Raw genomic sequence first — 27,465 nt, forward strand, 5'->3', positions numbered from 1 at the left:
TCAGCATAATATTGAAATCCTGCAGGATGTAGCATGTTTTGAAACATGCACATGGATTGGGAATCTCAAATCTTCAGCAAAGAAAACTATAAAAAGTGATAAATATTACATATTATGTAGTAATAATTTCAGTAAAATATGATTTCATATTTTCATCATCACTCTTAAGATGCATTTAATTCCAAGAAATAAATTTCAGTGTTCTAGAGGATGATGTAACTCTGCTTGACATCTACATCACGTGTTCCTTATCAATCTTACAGATTCAATCAATCATGATTCAAGAACATGGAATAGATCACCTTATCTCGTAATTCTTCTTAACTGATTTCCTATTGGCGTTAATGCTGCTAGTGATTATTTTTATAAACATTTACTTCCTGTCACCCGTTACAATTCATGGAATTTATTGTAAGTGAATTTCAGATAAAACAGGGGTAAAATAAATGTACAATATCTTTCCACAAAGTTTGCTACACATTAAATTGCCTGTTATCACTGCGTAACAAATTTTAACTTTTTTTTTTGCGCTGAACATGTGATACATGTTTTCTATATAATGTGAGCCTCCTGAATACGAATATGACAATGAAAACACTTGTTGGTTATGGTTTTTGAGAAATTTTTGAATTCATATTTATTGAAAATATTACTTTATATAATGACAATAAGGTTAAATATTCACAGTTCAGAAGATTGCAGATTTCTTTTTCTGCATTTTCTTTTATACTGGGCATCAGATCACGAGCTAAAGTCCAACAATAGTCTGCTAGCATATTTTGTACTCCACTGTCCTTGGTATCTTTTTTTTCTAGTTGAAATTTATTGATGAAAGTGCTCACCATGCTCATCACTGAAATCGCCACAATTCTCGGGAAAAAAGTCAAGATGGAGGGTGAAGGAAGTGAATTTTCAGGGACTTGTTACCACCCATAGTTTCATATGCCAACAGTAAATTTTGCACTAGTTCTTCATAGTTCTCACTTCTACGGTTACCGAGAAAATTTAATACAACCTCTTGAATGCTATCCAGGTGACTCTCTCTTTTCCTCCCAACAAAGATTCGAAGTGATTGGCATTCATTATTTTTTTAATTTGTGGTCCAATGAAAACTCCCTTTTTTATTTTTGAGTCATTAATAGCAGGAAATTTTTCCTGGATATGTTTAAATGCTTCAGTTTTATGATTCAACCCTTTAACAAAATTCTTCATTAATCCTAACTTAATGTGCAAAGGGGGTAAAATTACTTTACTTTGAGGTACAAGGGGTTGATGTATAATATTTTTCTTCCCTAGCTCTAGTGATTTTCGTTTTATTTTATAATGCTTATATCGAGCGCGACTGCCCATTCGCACAGAAAGCAGCAAAATTTTGTGTAACTGAATTGCATTCCAAGAAGCAATGCTACAACCTTCAAATCCGTACATATAAATAATTCGCACTTTGAATGTTATCATTCAACCATACTTTAAAGAAATATACGTCTTACACAGAATATTAACACCATGGAAATCTCTTGGTAAACTGAAGCGATTTCATACGGCGAACCTGTTTCTCCCCCTCCAAATGGAAACGAAAAGGACAATAAAATAATTTCCACTTTTAGAAGTGGTTTTGACAGGGTAGTCTATTACAAAATATAAACTATAGTAATGTAATTTAAGCTCACAGTGAAAGAAATATACATCTCAAGTAAAATCAGGTAAACTCAAACGAATTCATACCGCAAACGTGCCCCTTCAAATAGATTCGTAAAAGGGCAATAAAATAATTTCCGTTTCTACAAGTGCTTCTAACATGGTGGCCTACTTATAGGCCTACTAATATTGTTTTCACATAATGGGTCGTGACATTTGTAAAACAAAATGGTTACACACGAAATACGGTGATTTTTTTAATAAAATGCACAGAAAATGAATTATATTGTGCATCTCGCAAACCCGAACTGATGAAACATTTTGATTGTTATTTTTTAATTCAGGAGGTTGAAATTAATTAAGAATTTGTTAGTTTTATGTCTGGCGCAAAATAACTGTTGACCAGTGTTACAGCTAACAGATACAATACTTTAACGAAAAGTAGGAATAAACTATTCTCAGCGTGTCATTTTCTACTAATCCGAGAATCTTCTTGCTATTTTTATTAAACAATCTGCAACGGCCAAGAGTTCAAGATATGAGTGTGTCAATCCCTGTCAGATCTAGGATTAGTGACACTTGTGGCGGACAAAGTCGCAATTGGGATTTTTCTCTGGGTTCTCTCGCAGTTGGGATTTTTCTGGAGCTTCTCCCATTTTCCCCATTATTAGGCATCTACATCATTCCGTCATCATTCCATAACATTATCCGATCGCCAACTGACGATGCGCGGATGGGGCTGGCTTAGGGACGAGGGAGGTTGCCTGCTCGAAACCTGGTACTTAGTGAACTTTAGTGTAGGCAGCCGGTGTGGGTTTGGGAATGCGCTTAGCTTGATGGTTAGTGCAATAGATCGTAACAGGTCGCAGTGCTGGGCCATTGCCTCCCTCCCATAAATTAATTCCATTCCAAGTCAACTATTGTAAGACACAGGATAAATGTTACAACACACTGTCAATATGAAACTGCCGGGAATTGAATCCAGGTGAGTTGAACTTGTGGCTAGAAACACTAAAATTTCAGACATAGAGGTGGAGAGGTACATTAAATAATTACGTTATTGTTATTATTCTTATTGCGGCATTACTAACACAGTTTGCCTAAGGTTGACTATTTCCTGTTTCGGGATGTGGTTACCTGTGCTTCCGCACGAGATTAGCAGTGATAGACTAAAAGAAACCATATCCGGTTGGCTGCATTTGCAATTCCTAACGTTTCCTGTAAATGTAATGTAGTAAATAATATTATACATGTTCATGTCAAATGTAAATCAATATGCTTTAACAATACAATACCATTTAAAATGTTGAAAAGCACAAGATAAAAATACTTTCTTATCCTTCTTTCTTTCTTTTTTCCTTTCTTTCTTTATTTCTTGCTTTCTATTTTTCTTTCTTTCTCCTTTTGTTTCTTTGTTTATTCCTTCCTTCCTTTCTTATCGAATTACAATCCAATGCGATGAAGTAGAGTGTGTACAATATACAGGATGAACCGTAAGCATTGCCATTAATTTCAGGGGGTTATTCTTTGCGATATTACAAACAAAAAAGTTTAATGCAATTTTCCTCGCTTTTCCTTCCTTTTCGAGATAAAAATTGTTTTATATGAAACATTTCATAGCATGTTTTGAGAAACCATTGATTTAATTCCCAACATGCTCAATTCAATTTAAGAGAGCAGAATATTATGATAATAAATGATAAAAAGAATTTATTTTTGTCCTTTAAATGTGCAGAAACTTGATCCGAACAAATGTAACTTTGTAAAATTGCTTTGCGGAATGAAGAGCTTCATTCGTTCGGAACAAATTTCTGCATATTTAAAGGACGAAACTGATAATTTTTCAATCATTTAGTATCATAATGCACTGTTCTTTTAAATTGACTGAGCATATTGGGAATTCAATCAATGGAAATGTTTCATATAAATAGGGTGACCAGATTCACATCGATAAAAAAGAGGGCACAAAGCTTCAAAAAGGAGGACATTGTTCGAAAAAAGAGAACAGAAAATATGTACTTATATTTAGGCTTGGGCCCATATTACATTTTGAAATTACGTCATTATCTATTTTATTATAAAATATTTACAGTATAGATTTAGGCTTATATAATGTTTTAAAGTATGTTAATATCTATTTTATTACAAAATAATTACCAAAAAAACTTAATAATAATAATGATTTTACAGTTAGCTACAAGATAAAGTGAAGGTAATTATAATTATTATAGAGAGCAGAAAATATCTATTTAGATTTATATTCGCACCTCGATCTCTCGATTTACTAGCTACCTGTGAGGAACTACCATAAAAGGAGGAGCAAAGAGAGTTATGAATATGATCGTTGGCAACCAGTATATTCCGTCGATGCTACTGCCACCTACAGGAAAATTACTTGAAAAAGGCGTCAAATCAGATGAATTCAAAATATCAGGCATACAAGTTACGAAAAGGAGGACATTTCTTGATTTTTAAAAAATCCGCCCGGACCCCGGACAAAGGCCCAAAAAGGAGGGCATGTCCGGACAAAAGAGTATGTCTCGTCACTACATATAAAACAATATTCATCTCGAAAAGGAAGCAAAAACGAGCAAAATTGTATTGAACATTTTTGTTTGAAATATTTCAAAGAATAACCCCCTGAAATTAATGACGTTACTTACGGTTCACTCTATATGTCTGTGGACCAATAACTTCTACTGTTCGAGTACTGTTAATAATTTCTTTGTAATATTTTTGTCCGTTAATACTAAGTACTATTTAGCTATTCTATTATTATTATTATTATTATTATTATTATTATTATTATTATTATTATTTAATTAACATGAAAATGACTGTTGTAAATAAATATAGGGCTGTTCAAAATCACGAAAGTTTCGAAAGTCTTCTTTGTTCAGAAGTAAGTTTATAGAAAAATAGTAATAAAGTTTTCTTCATAAAAGAATGAGATTATTCGAAAGTGAGGAAAGATTCGAAACTCCTCTTTGTTAAAAAGTAAGTTTATAGAAAAAAAGGCCTAATAGTTTTCCTCATAAAGAATGAAGTTTATTCGAAAATGAGGAAAGATTCGAAAGTTCTGCTGTTAAAAAGTAAGTTTATAGAAAAAAATAGGTCTATCAGTTTTGTTCGTAAAAGAATAGTTTTTATTCATGTATGTATAAAGCAATTTCAGCATTCACATCGTTTTTCTCACGGACTTTGGTGTACAAGTTTTTTTTATCTGCCACGGAACCGGTCTCTACAAACTTTTTACAAGCTTCCACAATGACAGACAACTTGCTGAATTCATACGTCCATCCATTTAGAGTTCTCTATTTTCTTAGCGCGCTGGAACAATACTGGGTGTTCATTTCAAAGTGTGTCATGACGTCACTGTTGTTGGGTCACCGATTTGAAGCGAGTTTCAGTTTATATGTTAGAGAAGTTGCCTATTATTTAAGGCGTTCTTCAATCTGAACTTGAGAACGTGTACGGTATAACTTGAACGTCGTAGCAACAGATGGCGGTCTGTACGGTCTATGTGCTACCATAACCTCTTTCGAACTGTGTTTTGCGCCTGCAAGTCGTACGCAGGGTATTTGTTATCATCGGTTGCGTACGGTAACATTCCACAACACAAATCAAATGCTCCGTGTCCATGTTGACCGTCGAAGTTAATGTCAACAAATACGTAAGTAATCGTCTTAACCCTCTCCCCATATCCCGACAGTACGTATTTCCAAACAGTTCACAATCCTGCCACTACCGGCGTTACCGTACGTATCGGCACGTACTCTTCAGAATGAACGCCGTACTTGCTAGCCAACTTCTCTGCCTCTTAGATTATACACCTGAGCTGCGGAAGTGTAGGAAGATTGAATTCTCTAGGCTCATCAGCTAGCCACATGACGGCATACAGCGAGCCAAGACACATTTTGAACTGAACACCCAGTAGTTATTACATTCATAGAATAAGGCCAATTCACATTTGTAGAGACTAAACCATTAATTTCTTATATGAATTTGCAAGAAACCCACAGATTAACTCACTCAAGAATAATAATAGCGAAACATTGAAACAGAAGTTTCTGTGAAAATAAATGTTATTCTTTTGTGAACTCATTTTGTATAAACTTGCTTCTTAATAAAGTTAGGGGACTTTCAAGTTTTTCGTGAACTTTTAATAGGCTTTATAACTTACATGTTAATTATGCACGGTACAGTATTCATAAGCCAAAGTTTTAGCTGAAAGAGCATTATTTGAGAACAGAATATTAATTTTGACTGAGCACGGCGGAGTAATGATCATCATATCCACCTTATATTCTGAATGTCCAGAGTTCGACTTCAGGGGCCAACTATCCCGAGTTGGATGTTTCGTGATTCCCAAGTCCTTCCAGACGAATCCTGGGATAGTATCAATTTAAAGGAACACACCCCGACTCCTTTCCAATCGCAATTGACCCTTCACCGTCACTTCTCATATAGCAGTCCATAGTCTGCGTCGATAGGTCTCCCACATATCCTTCGAAGTATAGTAACTCCTCTCCTCTGTGAGCATGATTTCCTGAACCCGATTAATGTGGAGAAAGCCGAAAAAAAGTTAGTTTTGACCTGCTACATTTATGATACGGTGCAATATCCGAAAACCTTTCACCACGGTTATCACTTTGATAGTCACGTATTCTGTTCACTTTCGATCCCTCGTTAGCTCGTGCAGTAAGATAATTGTTAAGTTTAGATACTTATTTTTATTCTGACGTCAATACAGAACATGTTCTTTGAACGCTAAATAATTGTGACTTTGAACCGTCAGGCCACACACTACTCCTTGAGAGTGCATTGGTCAGGACTGTCTCGTTTACCTTCGGAGTCAACACATTACACTCTCGATAATCAAGTTACTTCAAGTTATGACATAATCTGTGCCATTATTGTTTATTTTTAGTACGTAGAACGTTTCACATCTAATTTTTGTACGAAATGTACTTACCAATTAGAATGAATTTGCATTATTTTTATGTAAATCAATTAGATAAATTTGAGTAGCAATCTGCACGTAATCCTATCACTAAGAAGAGAGCAGATTGTTATAGTAAAACCTTAATATACAGAGTGATTCACGAGGATTTACCATCATTTATGGAGCTTATTTCCGAAGACATTCTGAGCAAAAATGTCATATAAAATTTGTCCTAATCTCAATATTTTCAGAGTTAATTAATTTGAAGTTGTTTATAAAATGCCTTTTTTCCCCTTAGTTTTAAGGGTAAAATAATATTACAAATAGAGAATGAATTACTCAGAAGTGTCATTTCTTTAATTGGCTAATGTTATGAAGCTAAAAATGTGTTGTTAATTGCTTTGTACAGATTTTATTTTTCAATTTTTAACTAAAAATGACATCATTCTTACGCACTTGCACAAAAATTGTTACAAATAATACGACTTTAGGAACTTGATTCTTTACAGTTTAATTATGCATCCTAATATACAGTCTTAAAGAATTTACAAAAGTGGCGTGATTTGCAACAATTGTTGTGATAAATTCGTAAGAAAATGTAATTTTGTAGATAAAAATCGAAAAAAAAAGAATTCTGTACAAAGCAACTACGGAATTCACAACACATTTTTAGCTTCAGAATACTAGCTAATTAAAGAAATGATACCCCTGAATAGTTCAGTCTTTATCTGTAATATTCTTTTACCCTTAAAATTCAAGAACAATGATATTTTACAAACAACTTCAAATTTGTGCAATTCTGAAAATGTTGAGATTAGGTCAAATGTTTATATGACATTTTTTTGTTCAGAATGTCTTCGGGAATAAGCTCCGTAAGGGACTGTAAATCCTCGTAAATCACCCTGTATGTTGATGTCATAAAAATGTGTCAAGTGATGGATATTTTACAGAATAAAAAGTTAAGTGATTAGTCTAATCTTATACAGCAATATTATAAAACTATGGAATAAAAGTACAGTAGATATGAATTGGTATGTAAATACACCAATAAAAATATGATGTACCATGATGTCTTTAATCAAGATCACTTTCACATCGTTAAATTAGATACTCCAAAATCAAAGTTTCAGTGTTTTGTGGGCGAAGGCTAGTTTTGCTTGAATAAGCGAAAAACTTCTATTACTTTTTACATTTACCGATGGAAATTACAAAGTTAATGGTACCTAACTGCGAAGTCGCTATAATTCCCCCTTAGCCTCGCGGCACCTGCACCACATAGTTGTCACAATCTGCGTTAACTACAATTGCTGTCGCTTGAATTTTCATTGCCATATACTGCGTTTCCTGTGAAATTCCAGTTAGAATTGAGATTTTCTTCAAGCTCTTCATGACACTCGCTTCAATTGTCGAAACTATTACCACAGTCTAGTATATACAGTCACGAAGCTCAATACATAGGGAATATGCATCCATAGATAGTTGGTAATCACTAGAATCGCTACTATCGCTTCATTACAGACAATGCGAAATAGTACCGGCACAGTCTATTGTTCCTAGCACCCTCAACAACTCAAGCTTCGCGACTGTATATACTATACTGTGCTATTACTCTCTAATGGGGTCCTACGACAGATAAGAAAATCCGATTCCGCGAACCAGCTATAATGGCTAACCTAGTACGATACCCTCGTACTGGTTGGATAATCGTTCATCTTTGCTGAGACATATGGATGTGATACCAACAGTCGGCTGGTCGACCTTTGCTATCGCTACTGGCATTATTTATTATTATTATTATTATTATTATTATTATTATTATTATTATTATTATTATTATTATTACATAATACATAAATGTACTGCCCATGGGTAGGTATTTCACTGCAAACCCAGCATTCTCCAATATTTACTATTTTGTGCCTTCTTCTTAGTCTCCGCATATCTTTTACCATGGAAAGACTCATCATGCCATGTTTGCAGTTTTTCTTGGGAAGGATAATTATTACTACAGCCCGGATGTTTGGCAAAATACCTTTTTTACTGGGTGGAAGTAAATCATTATTTGCATAAATATAGAAATATGATTTGGAGTAAATCGAAGTGATAGGGCCAAGTTTTTATTTTGCCTACTCTCATTTTTAAGGTGTTTGTTACTAATAAATGTTTTTTTCGTCATTTAAAAGCATTATTTCTCGCTTATTTGCAATTTTCTAATTAATTGTAATGTAATGTGTATGAAATTTAAATATTTGGAACAATGACTAACTCTACTAACAATAGTAAATAAAAGTAATTTACTTCGATGCTTAATCTGCTAATAATCGTGCTTTAATGCTATGGTGTAATGTGAATAATGATCGACAATCTACAGTTATTATCGTCGCGCTCTCATGCTTTACATGTCGGCATCATACGATAACGTGCGGTGTCCTTTTAAAACATAATTTTGGCGACCGATTGTTGCTCTGTAGGTTTCACTCTAAGCGTCACGTTGTCACGTCTACTTCCTCGATAAGAATAAGCTCTAGTTTGTTATATTGTTAAATGGGTATTATAATTATAATTATTATTATTATTTCATATACGAGTACGTTGACATTCTTAACTCTTAATAATAACTCTTTAATAATAATTTTTAATCACATACCTTAATGTTCGTCCTCAGCACAAGACATTGCAACCTCGGTTTTAGTCCACGTGGATTAGACAAGCAGGTGTCATTTAATAATGGAAGCAGCTTATTGGTTGCAATATTGAAATTGAGGCGAGTGATTGGAGCGGCGACATAAGAAATTGAAAACAATAATGCAATTAAATTTCAAAGACCTGCCGAATGTTATGCACGAGGCCGCTCAAAGACCTGCCGAATGTTAACCATGAGAGCGCTACGATAATACAAATATAATATTGTCATGTCTTCACGATACCAACAGTCGGCTTTATAAATTTAAATATTAAGCTCATTCTCATATAAGTTGTCACGTAGCATTTCCAATTGAAGGGTACACGGGAAAAACGAACAATGTCACATTTCCGTTAAGATTGAGATATTGATCTATTTCGGTATATTACTGCTAAATTTATTGGTGTTTCTACTTGAAATGAAGAAAATGATGAATGTGTCCGTGGTTTCAATTCTCCTTTACCACTTTTGGTAAAAACAACACTAAAGTTTGTAGTAATACAGTGAATTAGATAATGACATCACCCTTAACAGCATTGTGACATTGTTCGTTTTTCCCGTGTACCCTTCAATTGTTTGCTTTCATATTTTCAAATTTTACTTTTACAATTTTGTGCTACACGTGTTTATTATTGTTGGAGAAAGAAATTTGAGTGACGATGAGGAACAGTCAGTTATTGTCGGGTGACAGAAGGTATAAGATCGGTTAGCTAGAATGCCTAAATTCAGTAAACCATTGAAAAGTAAACTTTATGCTTACGTTAGTGAATTTGGCGCTCATGTGTTTTAAACGGATGGAACAGTTTTGTTATGTAAGGTTTGTGAAAAGACAGTTACTTACGAAAAAAATGTATTTTATAAGTTAACATGTGTCACCTATGAAGTAAATATGTGAGTTATGTTGATATAATTTAAATTTACGGATAAAATAAATATTATACCTTTTTAAAATTTATAATGCCTTTTTCAAAGATTATTGTGCCATTTTAACTGTTATAAATTCCTAGACATCCGGACTCTAATTATTATTATTATTATTATTATTATTATTATTATTATTATTATTATTATTATAGTGTGGAAGTTTGTTGTTCTAATTTCCCCAGCTGCATCTTAATCAGGTATTTTCTTAAGTTCCTGTATGCGTTTCCGGCATGCTTCTAGAAAATAAACAGTGAGTTAGCTATTAAATCGAAACACAACTGCGAAACATATTTCGAGAATCTTGTTGGTAATATCTTGTTTCACATAAGACCTCATTTCGTAATATTTCGCGGTTTCATCATTCTATGAAATCATAATACTTAAAAACCAAGGTAATACACTAGGCGCAAAAATTAGGACAAGGGGAAGATATAAAGAAGAAGAGGAAGATAAAAAGAACAAGGGAAATACAAGAAGAACAAAGAAAATATGAGGAGAAAATGCGAAAACAAGGAGAACAAGAAGCATGTAACGAGAACAAGAGAAAACAGGAGAGTACGGGGAATATAATGAGAAAAAAGGAGAGGCCAGAAGCAAAAATGGAATAGAAGATGAAAAACGGAAATAGAAAAAGGGAAATATAAGGAGAAAAATAGGAAGGCAAGGATAACAAAGGGAAAAGAAGAAAGGGAATACAAGGAGAGCAGAGGAGTTGCATTTTTATGTGAGTCAATTCTCAAGTTAGTCCCCCATATCTAGTGAGGAGAAAAGACGTAGTTGTACGTAAAAAAAAAAAAAAAGAACGAAGTTATCCGATCGGAGGCCCCGGAAGGTCTTTAGGGTAGCATTAAGGCTCTCACCTTATGAGTAGCTGTCCTACGTGCTGGCTGCATTTGTCCGTAAGGAAATGTTCCTGGTACTCATTTCTGATAGAGGCTCGGTGAAACCCAGTGCGGTAGTGCGGCATAAGGGAGAAAATAGTCTACATTACTGCATCGGAAATCGAACTTACGATCTTCCAGCTAGTATCCCAACGTCTTAGTTGTGAAGCTATCACGCGCCTCCAAACTAGGAGCTATTCTGAAAAATAAAAATTGCGCATAATTAGGTTGATGCATAAATTCGTTGCATTATTTTATTAAATCCATGATTATTAATTTTTCATGAAGAAAATACATAATCTAATCAATAATATATTCTTCTTCATTGTTTGACATTATCCCAACGTTCTTTTTCGATTCCAAGTCTGAAGAAATCCTATAGTTTTGAGGTGAAAGAATCGTCAAGTCAGCTTTTAAAAACAGCCTCATTATTAAAGGAGATTCCTCGGAGATTGTTGGATAGAGAGAGGAAAAGATAAAAATCTGATAGAGAAAAATCAGGAGAACAGAATGGACATAAAATAACCTTCCAGACGAGGTGATTGATACCTGCTTTTGTAATGTTAGCAGTAGGCTATACGGACGGGAGGTATCATGCTGCTGCAAATTCACTTGATACAGTGTTTCCGGTCGTTTTTCTTGAATTGCGGCCGCGGAGAGGCAGAGTTTGTTCGCAATAAATCTCAGTAGTGATGATTACTTTCCTCTCTGTTCCACCAGTTGCTCAATATTAGCGTACGTGGACGACACCAAAGTTTGCCCGGAATATTGCTTTTTTTCTTTCAGCCCAGCCATTCCTTGCTGTTCTTAGTGTTTTTCGTCACCAATAACAATCTGGGACAAAAACGATCGACGTTGAAGAACTAAATTTTGAAGAGCAGACAAAGGAGCGCAAACGGTAACACGCTGATTTTTGTTGGTCCTCTTTGAAACGCGGAAACCACTTTCCTGCCGTACTTTCTCTGGTGAAATTCTTCGCGTAGTAAACTGTACAAGTGATTCTAGAGGCCTTCTGTGTCTTTATTTTTCAATTAAATTGAAGCAAAAGGAAATGTTGGAAATGCTCCTTTTTTTTCTACTTCACATCCTGCTTTCTATAGTCCATAATGAATACAAACTTTCTTAAGAAAAATAGAAAAATTCAAGACTATTCAATAACACGATGCTATGACATTAAACGATAAATGTCAAATCCCAAACAAATTCTTTGCAAAGACCTTATTTCCATGGAAGACAAAAAGGCTCCGAACTTACGCATTAATCTGTCTTTCTTAAGATATAGAAACAGTAGCAAGAAAAATTTCACAACTTTTAAAATCGGATATATAACAACGCTGTATCAATGACTCGGTTTCTTAGCATTGGTGGAATTGATGATAGCATCCGTTTTACAATTTATTCGAGAAAACATCGAAAAAAAAGTATATTCAGTTAATTGGCCCAAGTGGGATACGAAATCACGCCCCTGCGCAGTTTCGATCACGAATCCTACTCAGGACCCCGAGACCATGCCAGTTTCCTTTTGACAATATGAATAACGATTTTTAAGGAACTGAGTAAAATTTAGGCCTAAGTAGCAATGAGAATGCACGTAGCTCTCGAATGACAATATTTATTTAAGGATTTTCCTTGGAGTTATCAAAAGCTAGTGTGTAGTCCAAGAGAGAGTTTTTGTTGTATTCTGGAAGGTTCTTGATGTTACGAATGTTTTTTTACAATCCGTCTCATTTTATTTCACTGATATGATGCTGACATTGCCCCGCGATAATGTGGTGACTTAATCTAGATATAACCTGTCCGCTTCTCTGAGCACTTATATCGTTTACGGGATTAAGAAGATTGATTTTTATTTAAATGTCACTGATAAATTCTTAACACAAACCATATAGATTTTGCCACAAATTTGTTTCCTGTCAAATAATGCTATCAGATGATAAAATTAAAATCGTACATACCCACCCAAAATTCACAGAACATATTGCGCAAAGAGAAGAATCGATGTGATGTTGGAAGACCACAAAGATATTTGAAGTAGGTATTCATTGAAATGAAGATTCAGAGAGTTTACTTTAAAGACGCTGATTATAAGAAGGAAAAGGATATTTATGATATTTATATGTGGAAACGTTCTGTTGATTAATGGTAGCGCAGGTGTTTATTCTATGCCTTTGTTATGTCCTATGTTTTCTTAACTAGACGAGCTCATTTCGTGCCACAGAAGTCGCACAATATGTCCGCTTAACATCTTTGACAAAGTCAAGGAATTGTGCCCAACTCTCTCACATATAAGAACAAGAACTCTTTATACATAAGCCTAAACTACGATATGGGATCCACTGGCTTTACTTCTCAGCAGAAGTAAGCGATGTGTATCATCCATCATGTGTTCTGTTTAGGAACTTTGATAAACCAGTGATCTAGTACATCTTGATCTTCAAGATCTATTATACGCCTTTTCCTTATTCCTCAAATAAAGTAACGTCCTTAATGATCCTAAGTGGGATACAAAAGAATTCGCTTCATTGCGTAAAGTAAATGCAAGTCCTTAGTAGTTCTAAGGATTCACATATTCGCCAAATACAGGATTGTTTCCGTTCTTTGATAACGAATTTGAATGATGTCATGTGCGTCAGGAATCACACCGACAGCTGAATTGCGGCGAGAGGTGACAGATCAGTAGTGAGTGATTTCATAATCAGAGTGCACGGTGTATCACAGTAGTAATGCCCAAGAAAATCGAGCAGTTACGTGAAAATGATAGGAGCCTGCAAAACACGTGGTTTCGTTATTTCCAAGAAAGGCATCTTGTGTGTACCTAATAAGACTGGCAAAGCTCGGATGGGATTAATTCCAGAGTGAAAAAAAAAAAGCAAATCCACTCCCCGTCACAAGTCGCCGCGCACCGCGAGATGATACAAATTAATTCCATTCGAACTTTACTAATCTTATTAAGTACACAGAAAATGTCTTTCTCGGAAATAACGAAAACTCGTTTATTGCAGGCTTATTTTATTTTCACTTAACTGTACTTGGCATTAGAAAGGGTCGTAATGTACCCCTCCCAAAAAGGCTCGATTTTCTTGGGAATTTTTGCTGTGAGACACCGTGCAATCCGATTATGAAATCACTCACTACTGGTTTGTCACCTCTCATCACAGTTCAGCTGTCGTGTGATTCCTGATGAACATGACGTCATTCAAAAATCGTTTCCAGAGATCGGAAACAACCCTGTATATGCCCGACAAAGTCATCTGTAACGAGAGGAATCCACATATTTATCTTATTTGAATGACTTTTCACTTCACAGTGTCCAATTAGCAAATCAGCAGCACATTAGATATGCTTTTCCTCACCTTCAGAACTTCGAGAAATGCTCTTTCTTGATTCTTTTAACAGGAACCTCTGATACCTGAAACCTTCAACAGTTTTCCGATACTGTATGTGGCTATCCAATTTCAATAGCACAATTATTCCTATTTGCATATTGAGTTTGATGTAGCTGCTAGTATGTAGGCAGTTGGTTAACAGTATTTGACAGTCAGAGCGAAGGAAGTATGTAAGAGAAAGTATCTGAACAATGGCTTGCAAGTCGAAGAGTGCCATTGGACAGAACACTATGAATGAATGAATATGCATACAACATTTGATTTATTTAGCATCCAATCCTAAATCTGATGAAGTGGAAAGGCAAATGTTGTATTCTTCAGATTGAGTTCACTGTGCGGTTTTGTCTTGTCAAGTGCGCTTGCGATTTATTTAAATGTGCGCTTTTAAATCATAAAAGAGTAAGATGTGCGCTAATGATGATCACTGATATAGCTTTACACCTTAGGTATAAATAGGCCTTTATAAATACGTGGTACAGTCATTAAGTTCTAATACTGAGCGCATAGTGGCGTTGTGGTGCATTATAGCGCATAGGTGGCGCCATGGTATGATACCTTGTCAGTTAGTCTCTCGACCCAACAAGAGACAGTTGAGTGCATGCACTGTAAGCAGAACTACGGTCTTTGTTGTGACGGTGATTTGAATGCGTGCGTCGGAACTCGAGTATGTTGCAGTTTGAGCAACGGGCAAACGTCACGTTCTGTCAGAAATTAGGCGAAACTGCTATAACCGATCATAACTGGAGACGAAACATGGTGTTTCCTTTACGATCCGCAACTGAAGCGACAATCCGCCACCTGGAAAACGCCATTATTTCCACGACAGTAAAATCCGCAACAAGACAGGTCAAAAGGCAAGGTGATGCTTTAACAGTTTTTTTTTTTATTCAAATGGAATTGTTCACATAGAATTCGTCCCATAAGGTGCAACTGTAGACAAGATCCTCTACAAAGAGATTCTTGGCCGTTTAAGCAATTCAATTCGTCGTAAGCGTCCTGAGCTTTGGCATAGGAAGAATTGGCTGTTGCTACACGACAACGCCCCTGCACATCGCTCCATCCTTGTCCAAGAGGAACTTTCAAGGCAACAGGTCGCTGTTTTGCCACACCCTCCGTACTCACCTGATCTCGCACCATGCGATTTTTTTTCTCTTTCCCCTCATGAAATCAATCCTACGAGGGCGTAATTTTTATGCGGCCGAAAAGGTCATGACTGCCACAAGAGAAGCCGTACGGCATCTTCCTGCCAACATCTTTCGCGGTGCTTCCAGCAGCTACACCAACGTTGGCAGACGTGCATAGCGGCCAACGGCGACTATATTGAGGGAGGATGTCGATCTGTTTAAGTGTACGCCGTATCACGCGGCATCTTCTGAGACATCCAGATTCTTGTGGGTGCCTACCCTTCAGGCGTCAGTGTCAGAACTTAATGACTGTACCACGTAGTACAGTCAAAATAAGTAAAGTTAAAAATTAAAATCCCTCAGGTGGAAAAACTTCAAAGCTTTGCAGATTTTTTGTGTTCTCTCAGCGAAGTGATCAAAGCACGTATTTCTGTTCAAGTATAAATGCGACGACGCGGTGGAATTGCCACAGTAGCAACGTAAAAAAAAAATGTTAAACGGAATAGGCTGATCAAGCTCTGAAACATTCTCTTCGTCAACGTTACAGAAGCTGACAGAGTCCTTCCTTTGGTGGCCTAAATATTCTGACAAGATTGGTAATACTTGATGATAACATAAAAAGAAAGTTGTCCGACGAACAGCCGGTTTCACCATGAATATAATATTAAATAACTGTTAATTTTTTATGTTTCGTTAAAATCGGACCTTTTTACCGACATTGCAAGGAATGAAGTCTCCTCAGTTGTATGATTCTTTAGTTGACGTATCAGGTATTTAAAAAAGCCATAGAACGTTTTTAGAATCGAAGATTGTGAAATAAAACTATCCCTATTGATTATCTAATTAAGAAACATCTATATAGAGATATAATTATTCTAAACAACACTGTAAAGCATTTTAAAACCTTCTTCTCTGCTTCATGAGCAAAAATAACTGTTTTAGTTCATTTAAGTTTCTTAAATTCGAATCTGTATTCAGATTTCCTGCATCACGTCAGATGTTTCTTAACTCCTTAAAATGAAAACCAAAAGCCCTCAACATTGGCGAATTAAAAAATTTTTAAAAGTATGTTGGCGCGACAGTCTAACTTACATGACTGTTTCAGATTACTTGAAGTGTCCTGAATTCAAATTTTCTGTATCACGTCAAGTTTTTGTGAAATATTTGAAATAAGAATTACAAAACGTAAAAATTAGCGAAGTTAAGAAAACTGTTAAAGTATTTTAACACGATAATTTAACTTAGGCCTACATGAATGATCTTAGTTGATTGAAGTATCTTGAATTCGAACCTGTATTCAAATTTTCTGTATCACGTCAGGTTTTTCTGTAATTTTTTAATAAAAATGAAAAACTTCAAAATTTGGCGAAGTGTTTGTTGTGGAATAGAAACTCATTCATGAAATATGTTATAGTCAATGTCTTTTATGTAAATAATTTTTCTTTAAAACTGGAACAGTCTGAGTTCCTACATAACAATGCAGTAACTTTTCATAAAATAAAAAATCAGGTAAAATTTAGTGAGGTTATAACATAAAGTAAAGTATTGCACAAGTTGTATTAAATAGAATTTTATTAAATTGGTTGCACACATAAGCAAATATTTATTAAAGAAATATAATACAACAGATCCTTATGACAGATGAGTGTGAAAATGAAAGGAGTAATGAACCCTGCTTGGATCAACAACGTTGCGACTTCTGTAGAGCTAAGCTTGTAAATTCAGCCTTTTGTAGAACCAGAGTGTGGCGAAATCATTGCAGCGAGCATCGACCTTCATTCTTCAATTCAATATATGTCTGAAAGAGATGGCAAAAACGACAATTAATAATACTTATATATTATACACGATTATCTCTCTTGACTAATTTGCTAGAAAAGCATAGATCTATCTCATAAATATTAACATACTGTTCAAAATGAATTACAAATTGAAATTAACATAAGTTTTAAAACATAACTGAAAAATACAGACAGATGACTCTACCATAAACAGAAAATAAAAAACTTATATATTTCAAAATAATATTTAATATGTAATCCTTATAGTAAATTGAAATATCCCATTAGACTTGGTGGAATATTATGGCGATAATAAAGAAGAAAGTTTATTAGTTGTTGAACAACAAACATGGCACTAATTTATCATTCAAATTAAATTTAATGAATCCCGCTGCTTTATAAATACAAATGTCCTGTTCATTTTGTGGCCATGACAGAGCTACTGAAATCAAACAAAATATCGCGGCTACAAAGTACCTACTGAGCAAAAATATAACAATGCATATGGAAGATAAAATAGATATGTCTGGCGGGCTGGCTTTTCGAAGAACGGACCCGCTTTGGATTCCTGCATTTAGTTTTACATTCAGCCATTGTGCACCCGGTATGCTATTATTATTCCAGTTCGACAGGTGGCTCGGGTAGCATTTATGAATGCGATGCTAATAGGTGGGCAGTCCTGTCTCAGCTCTAACAGAGCAGCTCCTATCCGCAGATGAATATCTCATAAAGCCTAGGGTCTGGAGTCCTAAACCTGATTTTTTTAAAGATGGGACATGACAGTTAAGCGGCCGAGCTTGGAACTACAGTGCTATGTTGCCATTATGCACTAATACGCTACCAGCTGATGGAAGCTAGCAATTGATGTTATGATAGCTGACGTTAAAACATTCATTGACAATTATTGCCGCGAAGGTAAGAAAATAATACAGAAATCGACAGAGAATCAAAGACGAAATGTACCAATGCTAACATTGTGTGCACAATAAGTGTCGCCAAGAGAGCTATTAAGCACTCGCCACGTGGGAACGGTAAGTTTGGCAACTCAACCGTTGTTACCATAGCATCAGGCCTACCACGCTATGTGACATTCAGTTGTTTTTCCGATCGCAAAGCTCCTGTCATGACCCATCTTTGAAAAAAATAGGTATATGCCCTTAAATTCTATATCTTCTTCGGAAATCCATACAATGAATATATCACGCCGGCATATTATACTTAACTACTCATATTATATATATATATATATATATATATATATATTTAAGTATATAATAAAGGGAAAGTTAATAGAATGACAGAGGAAAATGGAAGTACCACGAGAAAAATCCCTTACAAAGTCTACTTTGTCCACCACAAATTTCAACATAATCACACCGGAGATCGAACACGGACAGTCTGGAAGGTAAACCAGATCTCTAGAGCTGAGCCATAGCCATGGTATGAAGTAGATAAAATGGAAGACATAAACAGCAATTTTAAAATGGCATGGTTATGTAAGACGGATAAGGAAAGCTAGACTATATATTTTAGAGTGACAAAAAATCTGTTTATGATACGAATGCCAAACATAGGAAAGTACATCTTCTTACATTCGTATCAACATTGAATAATATTATATAGCTACCTATATGAGCATACAAGACAAGGTTTTTACAGAAAGTGATGAGCGCTCGTGAAATTCTATAAACAAGAAGCGAACACGTACCAACAAATTAGTTGCCATAGCAACGAAAAGTAATAAGTGAATGACGAACAAAGGCAATTGCTTTATGAGTAAAAATGTTCATTTTTAAGAAAACATTGACAACTCAAGATAATTTTAAAACGTAACTCACTATTGAATAACCTGATGTAATTAACTATAAAATGTATTGGAAAATATTCTATTTCAGTGATTAAATGTTAGCCTAAAGTGAGGGAAAGAATGTGGGTTACTGAATGATTTGAATTGCACATCATTCATTGCTGCAGTGACATGTATACGAACACAGTACACAAGATTTGATGTTTTTATATTATTTCATTTGATTTTTTAAGAAGATGTAAAAAATCAAGAATGGATATAATTCTCAACACAATAATAATGGGAAATATGGAAATAGATAGAGACATCATAGATGAAGTCCAGAAATGACAGTTAGTTTGGTGTGGGCACACTGTAAGGATGATAAATCAAGATGGCCGAAGAAGATATTACCGTAAATGGATACCAGTAGGAAGAGGGTAAGCCTACAAGATCGGCCCAGGCACAGTTGGAGAGATGATATAATGGAAGTTGTGAAGAAAAGAGACTTCAATAAAAAAAACTGATTAGACAGACGACAGACAGGAATCCTATATATATATATATATATATATATATATATATATATATATATATATATATCGGATTCCTATGTCCACGCATACTGAGGGTACTAATATGGGCTCATTGTTCTTCTTCCAAATCTTGGAGTAAGCGAGAAATGGCTGGTAAATTTTTCCTGGACCCTTCAATCAGGAACAGGGTTCTTAAGGAAATTGTATCGCTCTATCCTCAGCCGAATTTGAACTGACTAACCTTTAATCGATTGGCAAGTATTACGACTTCAGAAGAGGGGAAAATTTAGCACAAAATAAAGTTAATTCACTTGGCAAACGAAGGAAAACAGGAGAAGATAATAGTATGGCAATCAGAGACAACTGAATAAAAGAAACAACTCTGTTTATAAATTAAAGCAATGGAAGAAAAGCACAAGGGCAAGTGAAATGCATACGGATCTCTATGCTTTCATTTAGCGGTCCAAGAAAGAAAGAAAAAAAAATGAATGAATGAATGAGTGAGTGAATGAATGAATGAATGAATGAATGAATGAATGAATGAATGAATGAATGAATGAATGAATGAATGGAAGAAAGAAAGAAAGAATGAAAGAAAGAAAGAAAGAAAGAAAGAAAAAATATTATGCGTTATGTTTATGTCCGAGAGGGGGATGCTGGGGAAGGACACATTATGAAGCAACCCATCAGAGAGAAGAAAAGACTAAGAGGAAGACAGAAATTAGGAAAGATTGGAGAATACTGGGTTTGCAGTGAAAGACCTTCCCATGGGCAGAACACTTATGTATGTATGTATGTATGTATGTATGTATGTATGTATGTATGTATGTATGTATGTATGTATGCCTATGTATGTATGTTATATTTTACTTTATGAGTCAATGTTAAGAAACGATGCTTCACTCGTTTCCTAAATTTGACGAATACAATAATTGTATAACATTATAAGACGTATTTCATACACAGTTTTTGTACGACAGCATTATAAAACAATAAATAAATAAGTAAATGAATAAATAAATAAATAACATGAAATTCGTAATGATGGGTAGTTTGATATTATGGTATATGATGAATAAGTTGCTATTACAGCAGTAATCGATTAAATATTATTGCACGGAAAGTCCTTCAACAATATTAATTTTATGACACAAGTTATGCCGTTATAGTGTAAGTCATGACTCATGACGTTTTAGTTGCAATAGTAATATTTTACGGCACTGGAACAATAATGTGATAGATTGTGCATGATTTTGACTTACGACAAAAACTGCTTATAAATGCTTGTGTACAAAAAACCTTTTTTAATATTTGAATAGGTGTATGTTTTTGTACTATAACTCCATTCTCGTTATTATCGGATCCTCACAACTTTTGCACAAAATTTCGGATTATTATTAGTGTTAGCAGTAAAATTAACACAGAGATTATGTATTTTCCTTTTTTTGTTAAGTTTATTTATACATGCTTTAACATCTGTTGTCATATCACGTGTGTAAGATCTTAGGGTATATCAGGAGGCCGTTCTTATTATTGTTAAGTTCCTGTTTCTATTGTCGTGTGTTATAGATGACTTGTGTTTATATAACTGATTTTAAATTTTGATTAATATTTACGATATTCATGATTCAGGCGGTAATGATTCATGGTATATAAATTTCCAATCCAGCATTTGCCTTTGTGACTGAGGGAAACCATAAAAAAAAAACCGGATTGGCTGACTACGGAGTTTGAACCGGGGGTCTCCCGAATGCGAGCCTCAAACGTTACCGTCTGAGTCAACTCGCTTGGTCCTTTTGCTTTTAATTTTATGGTTTGAAGTACCATTTATTTTAATAAGCATATCTTATAAAAGCATATAACAGAACATGCGATCTCTCAGAGAAGCTGTGTGTCAAAAGATTGAGAGACAAGTGAAAATACTGTAGTATATTTCGGAGACCATAAATATGCTTAAAATATGCTCTTGTTACATGGTCAATGACCAGTTGGAGAGCAGCTTTAAGACTTATTGAAAATAGCAGACAGTGTTAACAAATTTCAGCTTCGTAGAGAACTCTCCTGTAGAGGTGACCTGAGCTTGTTGATGTATTTTCTTTTCTGTGCAAGTGTTTTTGAACCCATGCACCGCGATTTTTCACATATCTTTAATTATTATTATTAAAGCTTAGTCATAATGATTTATTGATAATTAGTACAGTGAAACTTCGTTTATCCGGATCCCGATAATCCGCATTTTCCGGTTTAACAAAACTCATTCTTTAAAATGTACTGTATCAACTATTTTATTAGGTTACGCTTGTCTGTGAAAAATATAGGCTTACATGTCCAGAACACAAATACGTACCGTGTATTTCATGACAAAATATGAACTGAAGAAATCATTGTAGTACCAGTATTTGTTTTACACTTTATAAACTAAGCAATATTATATTGTGAAATATAATAATATTAATGTAAGCGTTTTTATTTAGTTATTAATTATTTATCCCCATTTTCGGTCATCATGATCGTGATCGACACCGTTTCAGCCGGATAAAAGGAGTTCCAATGTATAAATTATTTTTCATTATTGATCACAATCTACACATCAAAGGCTGCTATAATTGATAAGTTATAGTTTGAGAAACACTGCAGTAAATAAATGATTTCACCTAACAATATGTACATACAAAAACTTTTACTTACAGGGAAGACAGCAGACAGTCTCGCTTCCATTTTGATTTTTCTTGGATGATGAGAGTACAATGATTACACTCACAGTACTTATGCTTGCCTTCAGACGCTTTGATGAATGTAATGTTCGTGATGATAAGTGAGACATTGTTCAATTACTATTTCAGAAATATGTCGACTTTTGCAGGTTAAGCTCTGAGTGTTTAACTGCATGCGGTATATTTGGCACTGGATATTGCACTGTAAGTGGGTAGGGCAAAGGTATAGGCTTAATTTGATACACTGGTGCAGTAGGCAGCTGTCCTGGAGGTTTCAGAATGTACGAAGTATGCACGTGCTTCTGTGGCGTGGTCACGCTGTATTCCATGTGATGCAGAGGCTCTTTGATGCTTGAGTGTGGTTGCTCTTCGCTGAAGTGTTTTGAGTTGTTGCAACTGCTGGCAGGAAAATCGGAGGCTGAATGATCGTGATTGGAATCATCATGCCCAATGTTTCCATAGGGTGAGTCGGTAGGGATGTTCGGAAAGTATAACGGAGGCAAATGTATATGTGGCAACATTTCTTGAGGTAACGGCACATTTGAAGAGGGAGGATGTAAAGGATAGATAGAACCTAGAAAAGGGTCGGGTAATATGTATGTATCCGATTCTGGACAATGAAGAGTGCACATATGTGGAGGAGGTTTAATTATTTCTGAAGCCTGAAACAAAGGTTTTGGCACCATTGTTATATATTCATGACCCAGGCTAAATGAAGGTGAATGTGAGAAGTAGAGAGGATGAGTGAACGCTTGCGTGTCTGATTTTGGGCAGTGAACATCACACATTGTTTGGGAAGGCTTTACTAATTCTGAACCTTGAAATAAAGGATTGTGCAACTCATTATCAATAACCAAGTACCTTGGTTCCATTGGAGGTTCACCGGGCGGGTTATTAACGTCAGGTATTCTAGAATCTGGACGAAAGTAAGGAGAAAAGCTGTTTACTAATCTTATGACACCAGCACGCTCAAAATCTTGTCTATCAACATTTGAATTGGGATTTTCTGAACCGTCAACGCTGGATTTCTCGAGATGTTCGTGTGGCTGAGAATTCTTAAACTCCTCTACATGATTACCGACGTGCAGTTTCGGCGCTTCTTCATTGTTATTCAATATGTAGTTCCTTTGTGAAACTGACGCCATTTCGTTGCCTAGGTCTTTTGTATATCCGTTTTCGCTGCTATCAGACGTCCTAATCATAGCACTGCGGCCTTCTGAAGTAGTAGTTTTGTCAGCATTAAATGTTTTTTGATTATCAGTTTCCTCTCCTTCAGACAATATACTATATTTCACTGTGTTATAATCTGAATTTCTTTGATCTTCACTTAAACCATATTGTAGCCTAGAGCTGTTCCTCATAACGTCCTTGTCATGTCGAGACTTTCTGTATTGGTCTTCAGATGAACTGCTTCTAGCATTATTGCTCACGCTCATCATACTTTCAATACCTGACTTGACTGAAGTTGAAGGAGTCTGTTCATCAGTCATCATTCGAACCTTAACATCATCGGAAAAAGAAGGGAGTTCATTCTTATCAGACATAGAATGTGGTATTTTAGGTTCTGAATTTCTGTATTCGCTTGAATTTTGTGTTTTATCAGAGTTACCTTTGGTTGTTTCTTTGGAATATGAGTCTTTTTCTTGACTTTCTCTAATAGTTTTGTTTTCTGACCCTATTTCGTCTTTATAATTAAGCAAGGGTTCAAATTCTCCTACGCTTTGAGATCCACTCAAACTCTGTGAAGTCCTTTTATCAGAATCTGATAATTCTTCTGTCATGTCTTTCTTAATTCTCTTGTGAGTTTTTGAGAGTATTATACCATCATTGCCTTTCATTCTTATTCCATTTGAACTTGGGATAATATTCTCATCAAGGTAATTCCATTTTCGAAATTTCAGTGCCTTGTTGTCTGAATTCTCCTGTTAACAAGAAAACACATACATGTAGGTAATAAACTGTAGATAATTAATTTGTAATTACGTGGTTTAAAATATTAGTTAATGCAAAAATACTATTTGTCCTTAAATCTTATAATAACTTCCGGCATAATTACAGTCCATACTTAAAGATTTTTATGAAATAATAATTATCATTATTATTAAATTACTGGAATGTAAATAATAGCGTTTCTAGCGACAAAACAGCACAAGGGCCGAAAGGTTCGGCTTCTTGTGAATAGGGTAAACTAGGATCTGTTGGACAGTCGGGCATGTTGGACACTGTACTTTAACGTGTTACCTCGCCACTTGTGGGCACCAAATTCTGCTAGAAGTCAATGAGGGAAGTAGCCACGAGGGGGGCTACTTCCGTCATTGACTTCTAGCAGAATGTGGTGCCCATAAATGGCGAGGTAACACGTTAAAGTACAGAGTGTCCAACATGCCCGACTGTCCAACAGACCCCAGTTTACCCTATTTAATATTTATTCGTAATTTTCACATGGATTAGGGCGAAACAGAAATAAAGGAATTTATTCTTGAGCGCATTATTGTTATTATGATGGTGATGATGGTTATTATTATTATTATTATTATTATTATTATTATTATTATTATTATTATTATTATTGTTAGTCTATTAGGATTAAAATTTGGTTGTAATTTTTAGATATGCAGTTAAATGCTATAATTTGACAATACTAAAGGTAATTCATGTCGATAACACAGAAACTCTTGTTTGTATGTTATGTGTGTATTTACTTTTCTTTCAAATTTATATTTACATGAAACGAATTTTGGTCCACGTCAAAACCGTATAGATGTTATTTCATTCTTAGACAAATTATATCATCATGTCATATATTTAATTCTGAGACTCAAATTAAAAACCTGTAATCCTCTCTATTGTAGCAATATTTTCGTTTGTCATTTTTAATTTATGTACAGTATTGGGAATCATTTTAGATTAAATTTATAACAAATCATTTGATGACGGCAAAAAATGCAGTATTAGGAGAAAGTATTTCCTCTTAGGTGATTCTGCAAGGGCAGGCACCTGGAGTGAAAATCCGTCACGTAAGTGACTGAGATAGATAGAGCCAATTACAAATATTTTCGTTTGATCAGGAGTAGACTTTCGATTATTATTGGTTGATTTCGATATCATAATATTAGCTTCCCCAAAGTAACATTTCATCCGGTTTATCTTGGTCACACAGATTGCATGCATGCATGCATACATACATACATACATACATACATACATACATACATACATACATACATACATACATACATACATACATACATACATACATACATACATACATAAATAATATACTGTATGTTTAACTTTATAGATAATTAATTACATATCAGAATTTTTTCAGAAATAGAAATCGATAAAAACGCAAATAGGATTAAATGATAAGTCTTAAACTCTATAAAAAAGACAATAATGAGATTTTCAGAACTACATAAAAATTAACTATGCAATCTGCACATTCACGTACAGCACAAAAGAGACAATGTAATATAAAAATACTCTAACTGAAATTAAACAGATGAGTTTTTAAGTGCACATTATATTCTTACTTTTATAGCTTAGGATAGCGAGTGTTTGCATGTTTTATTTAGTGATATAATTATATTTGAGAGGAGCAAATAACAGTCCACTTAGCGAAACAGAACTGCAATGCACAGAATGGAAGCAACTTTATACTAATGCCGTAACCTTGAAGTCCCTTCAGTCTGTCTTATCTGTCCAGATTACGCAATACAAAACCTTCACATGCTTGATACAGGGAAAATGTACACACTATTTCCTTGGCAGCCACAATCTATAATAGTAAAATCCGATAGCCTTTAATTGAGCGAAACCTGTTTCCTGGCGAACACTCTGTATTATGATAGCGGCGCAGTAATATTATTTACTCTTCGTCCCTTTCGAAGGTGTTGAATAGTGATGAGATGATATGAGGATATCGAAAATCTGTTTTACAGGCACTTTATTTAACGCATATCGAGAATTCAACGTGAAACTATTAAAGGAGTAAAATATAAATTTCATTGGCTACTAATATGTGACAGTTATATTCATATTTATGTGTAAATTTATTCAAGATGGTTACTGTAATTGTAGTACAACGAAAAATTTTCTACAGCACATGAAGAAACGCCACAATATTTAGTCACATAAATCTCAATAAAGCTTCTGTTCGCAAACTTTTAACCTACACCTTAATTTGAATTTTTAATTATTAAAATATATATTAAGCTAATTAAGACAAAAATTTGCATCAGACAGGAGATACATTATCGACAATATTATAAAGTTATTCAAGACAATGTTACATTTTAAAATGACAGTAATTTAAAACAAATTCAAATATACATAAAATAAATAACAGAATTTATTTAATTCTATTAAGTCGTTAACACATACGCAATGTTCTTAAAAGAAGTACTGGTAGCAATATTTCGCCCGTACAGTTTCTCTAGAAAATCTGGTAGATATCTGCAACTTCTAGTAAAATTAGATCTGTTAGCCTCTCGAAAGTCTAGGATGACTTCAAAAAAGATTTTCTTTAACATAATACCAAATCCAAACATCTACAGCTTTGATATCTAGTAAAATGCCCGCGTAAGATACTAATGACGAACGCGTTAATTCACAGGTTTTCCTGCAGTATAAATGAGGAGAAATGCAACGTCTTGCGTTTATAATAATATTGAACATAGGCTAGATCAAAATCGTTTTTGAGCAGTAGACAAGGTAATAGGTGGTCGGCAAATTCAGCAAGAAAAATATTGACTAAATATCTGTCCACAAACCTATGATAAATAAATACGAGCAAAGCTCAGTGATTTAAATTACTTTATGTTTGAATTTTGTATAAACAACAATAAAACATTTAGAATGTCATGGGAATTTGAAAGTGTAGTTTTTATTCTCAAAACTTAATGGAGAAAATATTTGATATTTAAATTGGGCAGAATTTTCTGCAAACATATTCTTATAACTTATAACATTAGGTAAAAAAGATATTCTTATAACAGACTACATCAGAACTTACCGATAATGATAAATTGGAGCTTATTGCCAGAGCTGTTGTCAGCAGTGCAA

The 27,465-nt window shown here is 34.6% G+C and overlaps 2 protein-coding genes across 2 annotated transcripts in view; one reads left to right on the plus strand and one right to left on the minus strand.

Annotated features, from left to right (window-relative positions):
- The window catches only part of LOC138704841 (uncharacterized), a 191,000-nt gene that overhangs the window by 74,227 nt on the left and 89,308 nt on the right, over window positions 1-27,465 (plus strand). The window lies entirely within an intron of this gene.
- LOC138704318 (uncharacterized) lies at window positions 17,136-24,314 on the minus strand. The gene is made up of 2 exons (XM_069832178.1): window positions 22,373-24,314; window positions 17,136-17,379 (listed from the first exon to the last, which is right to left on the minus strand). Exon 1 carries the CDS (start codon window positions 24,234-24,236, stop codon window positions 22,524-22,526), a length of 1,713 nt encoding a protein of 570 aa, XP_069688279.1. The 5' UTR covers window positions 24,237-24,314; the 3' UTR covers window positions 17,136-17,379; window positions 22,373-22,523.

Source organism: Periplaneta americana, chromosome 8 (assembly GCF_040183065.1).
Source record: "Periplaneta americana isolate PAMFEO1 chromosome 8, P.americana_PAMFEO1_priV1, whole genome shotgun sequence".
Lineage (NCBI taxonomy): Eukaryota > Metazoa > Arthropoda > Insecta > Blattodea > Blattidae > Periplaneta > Periplaneta americana.

Coding starts and splice junctions, on each gene's coding strand:
- LOC138704318 (XM_069832178.1), bottom strand. CDS start 24,236: ATGAAAGGCAATGATGGTATAATACTCTCAAAAACTCACAAGAGAATT.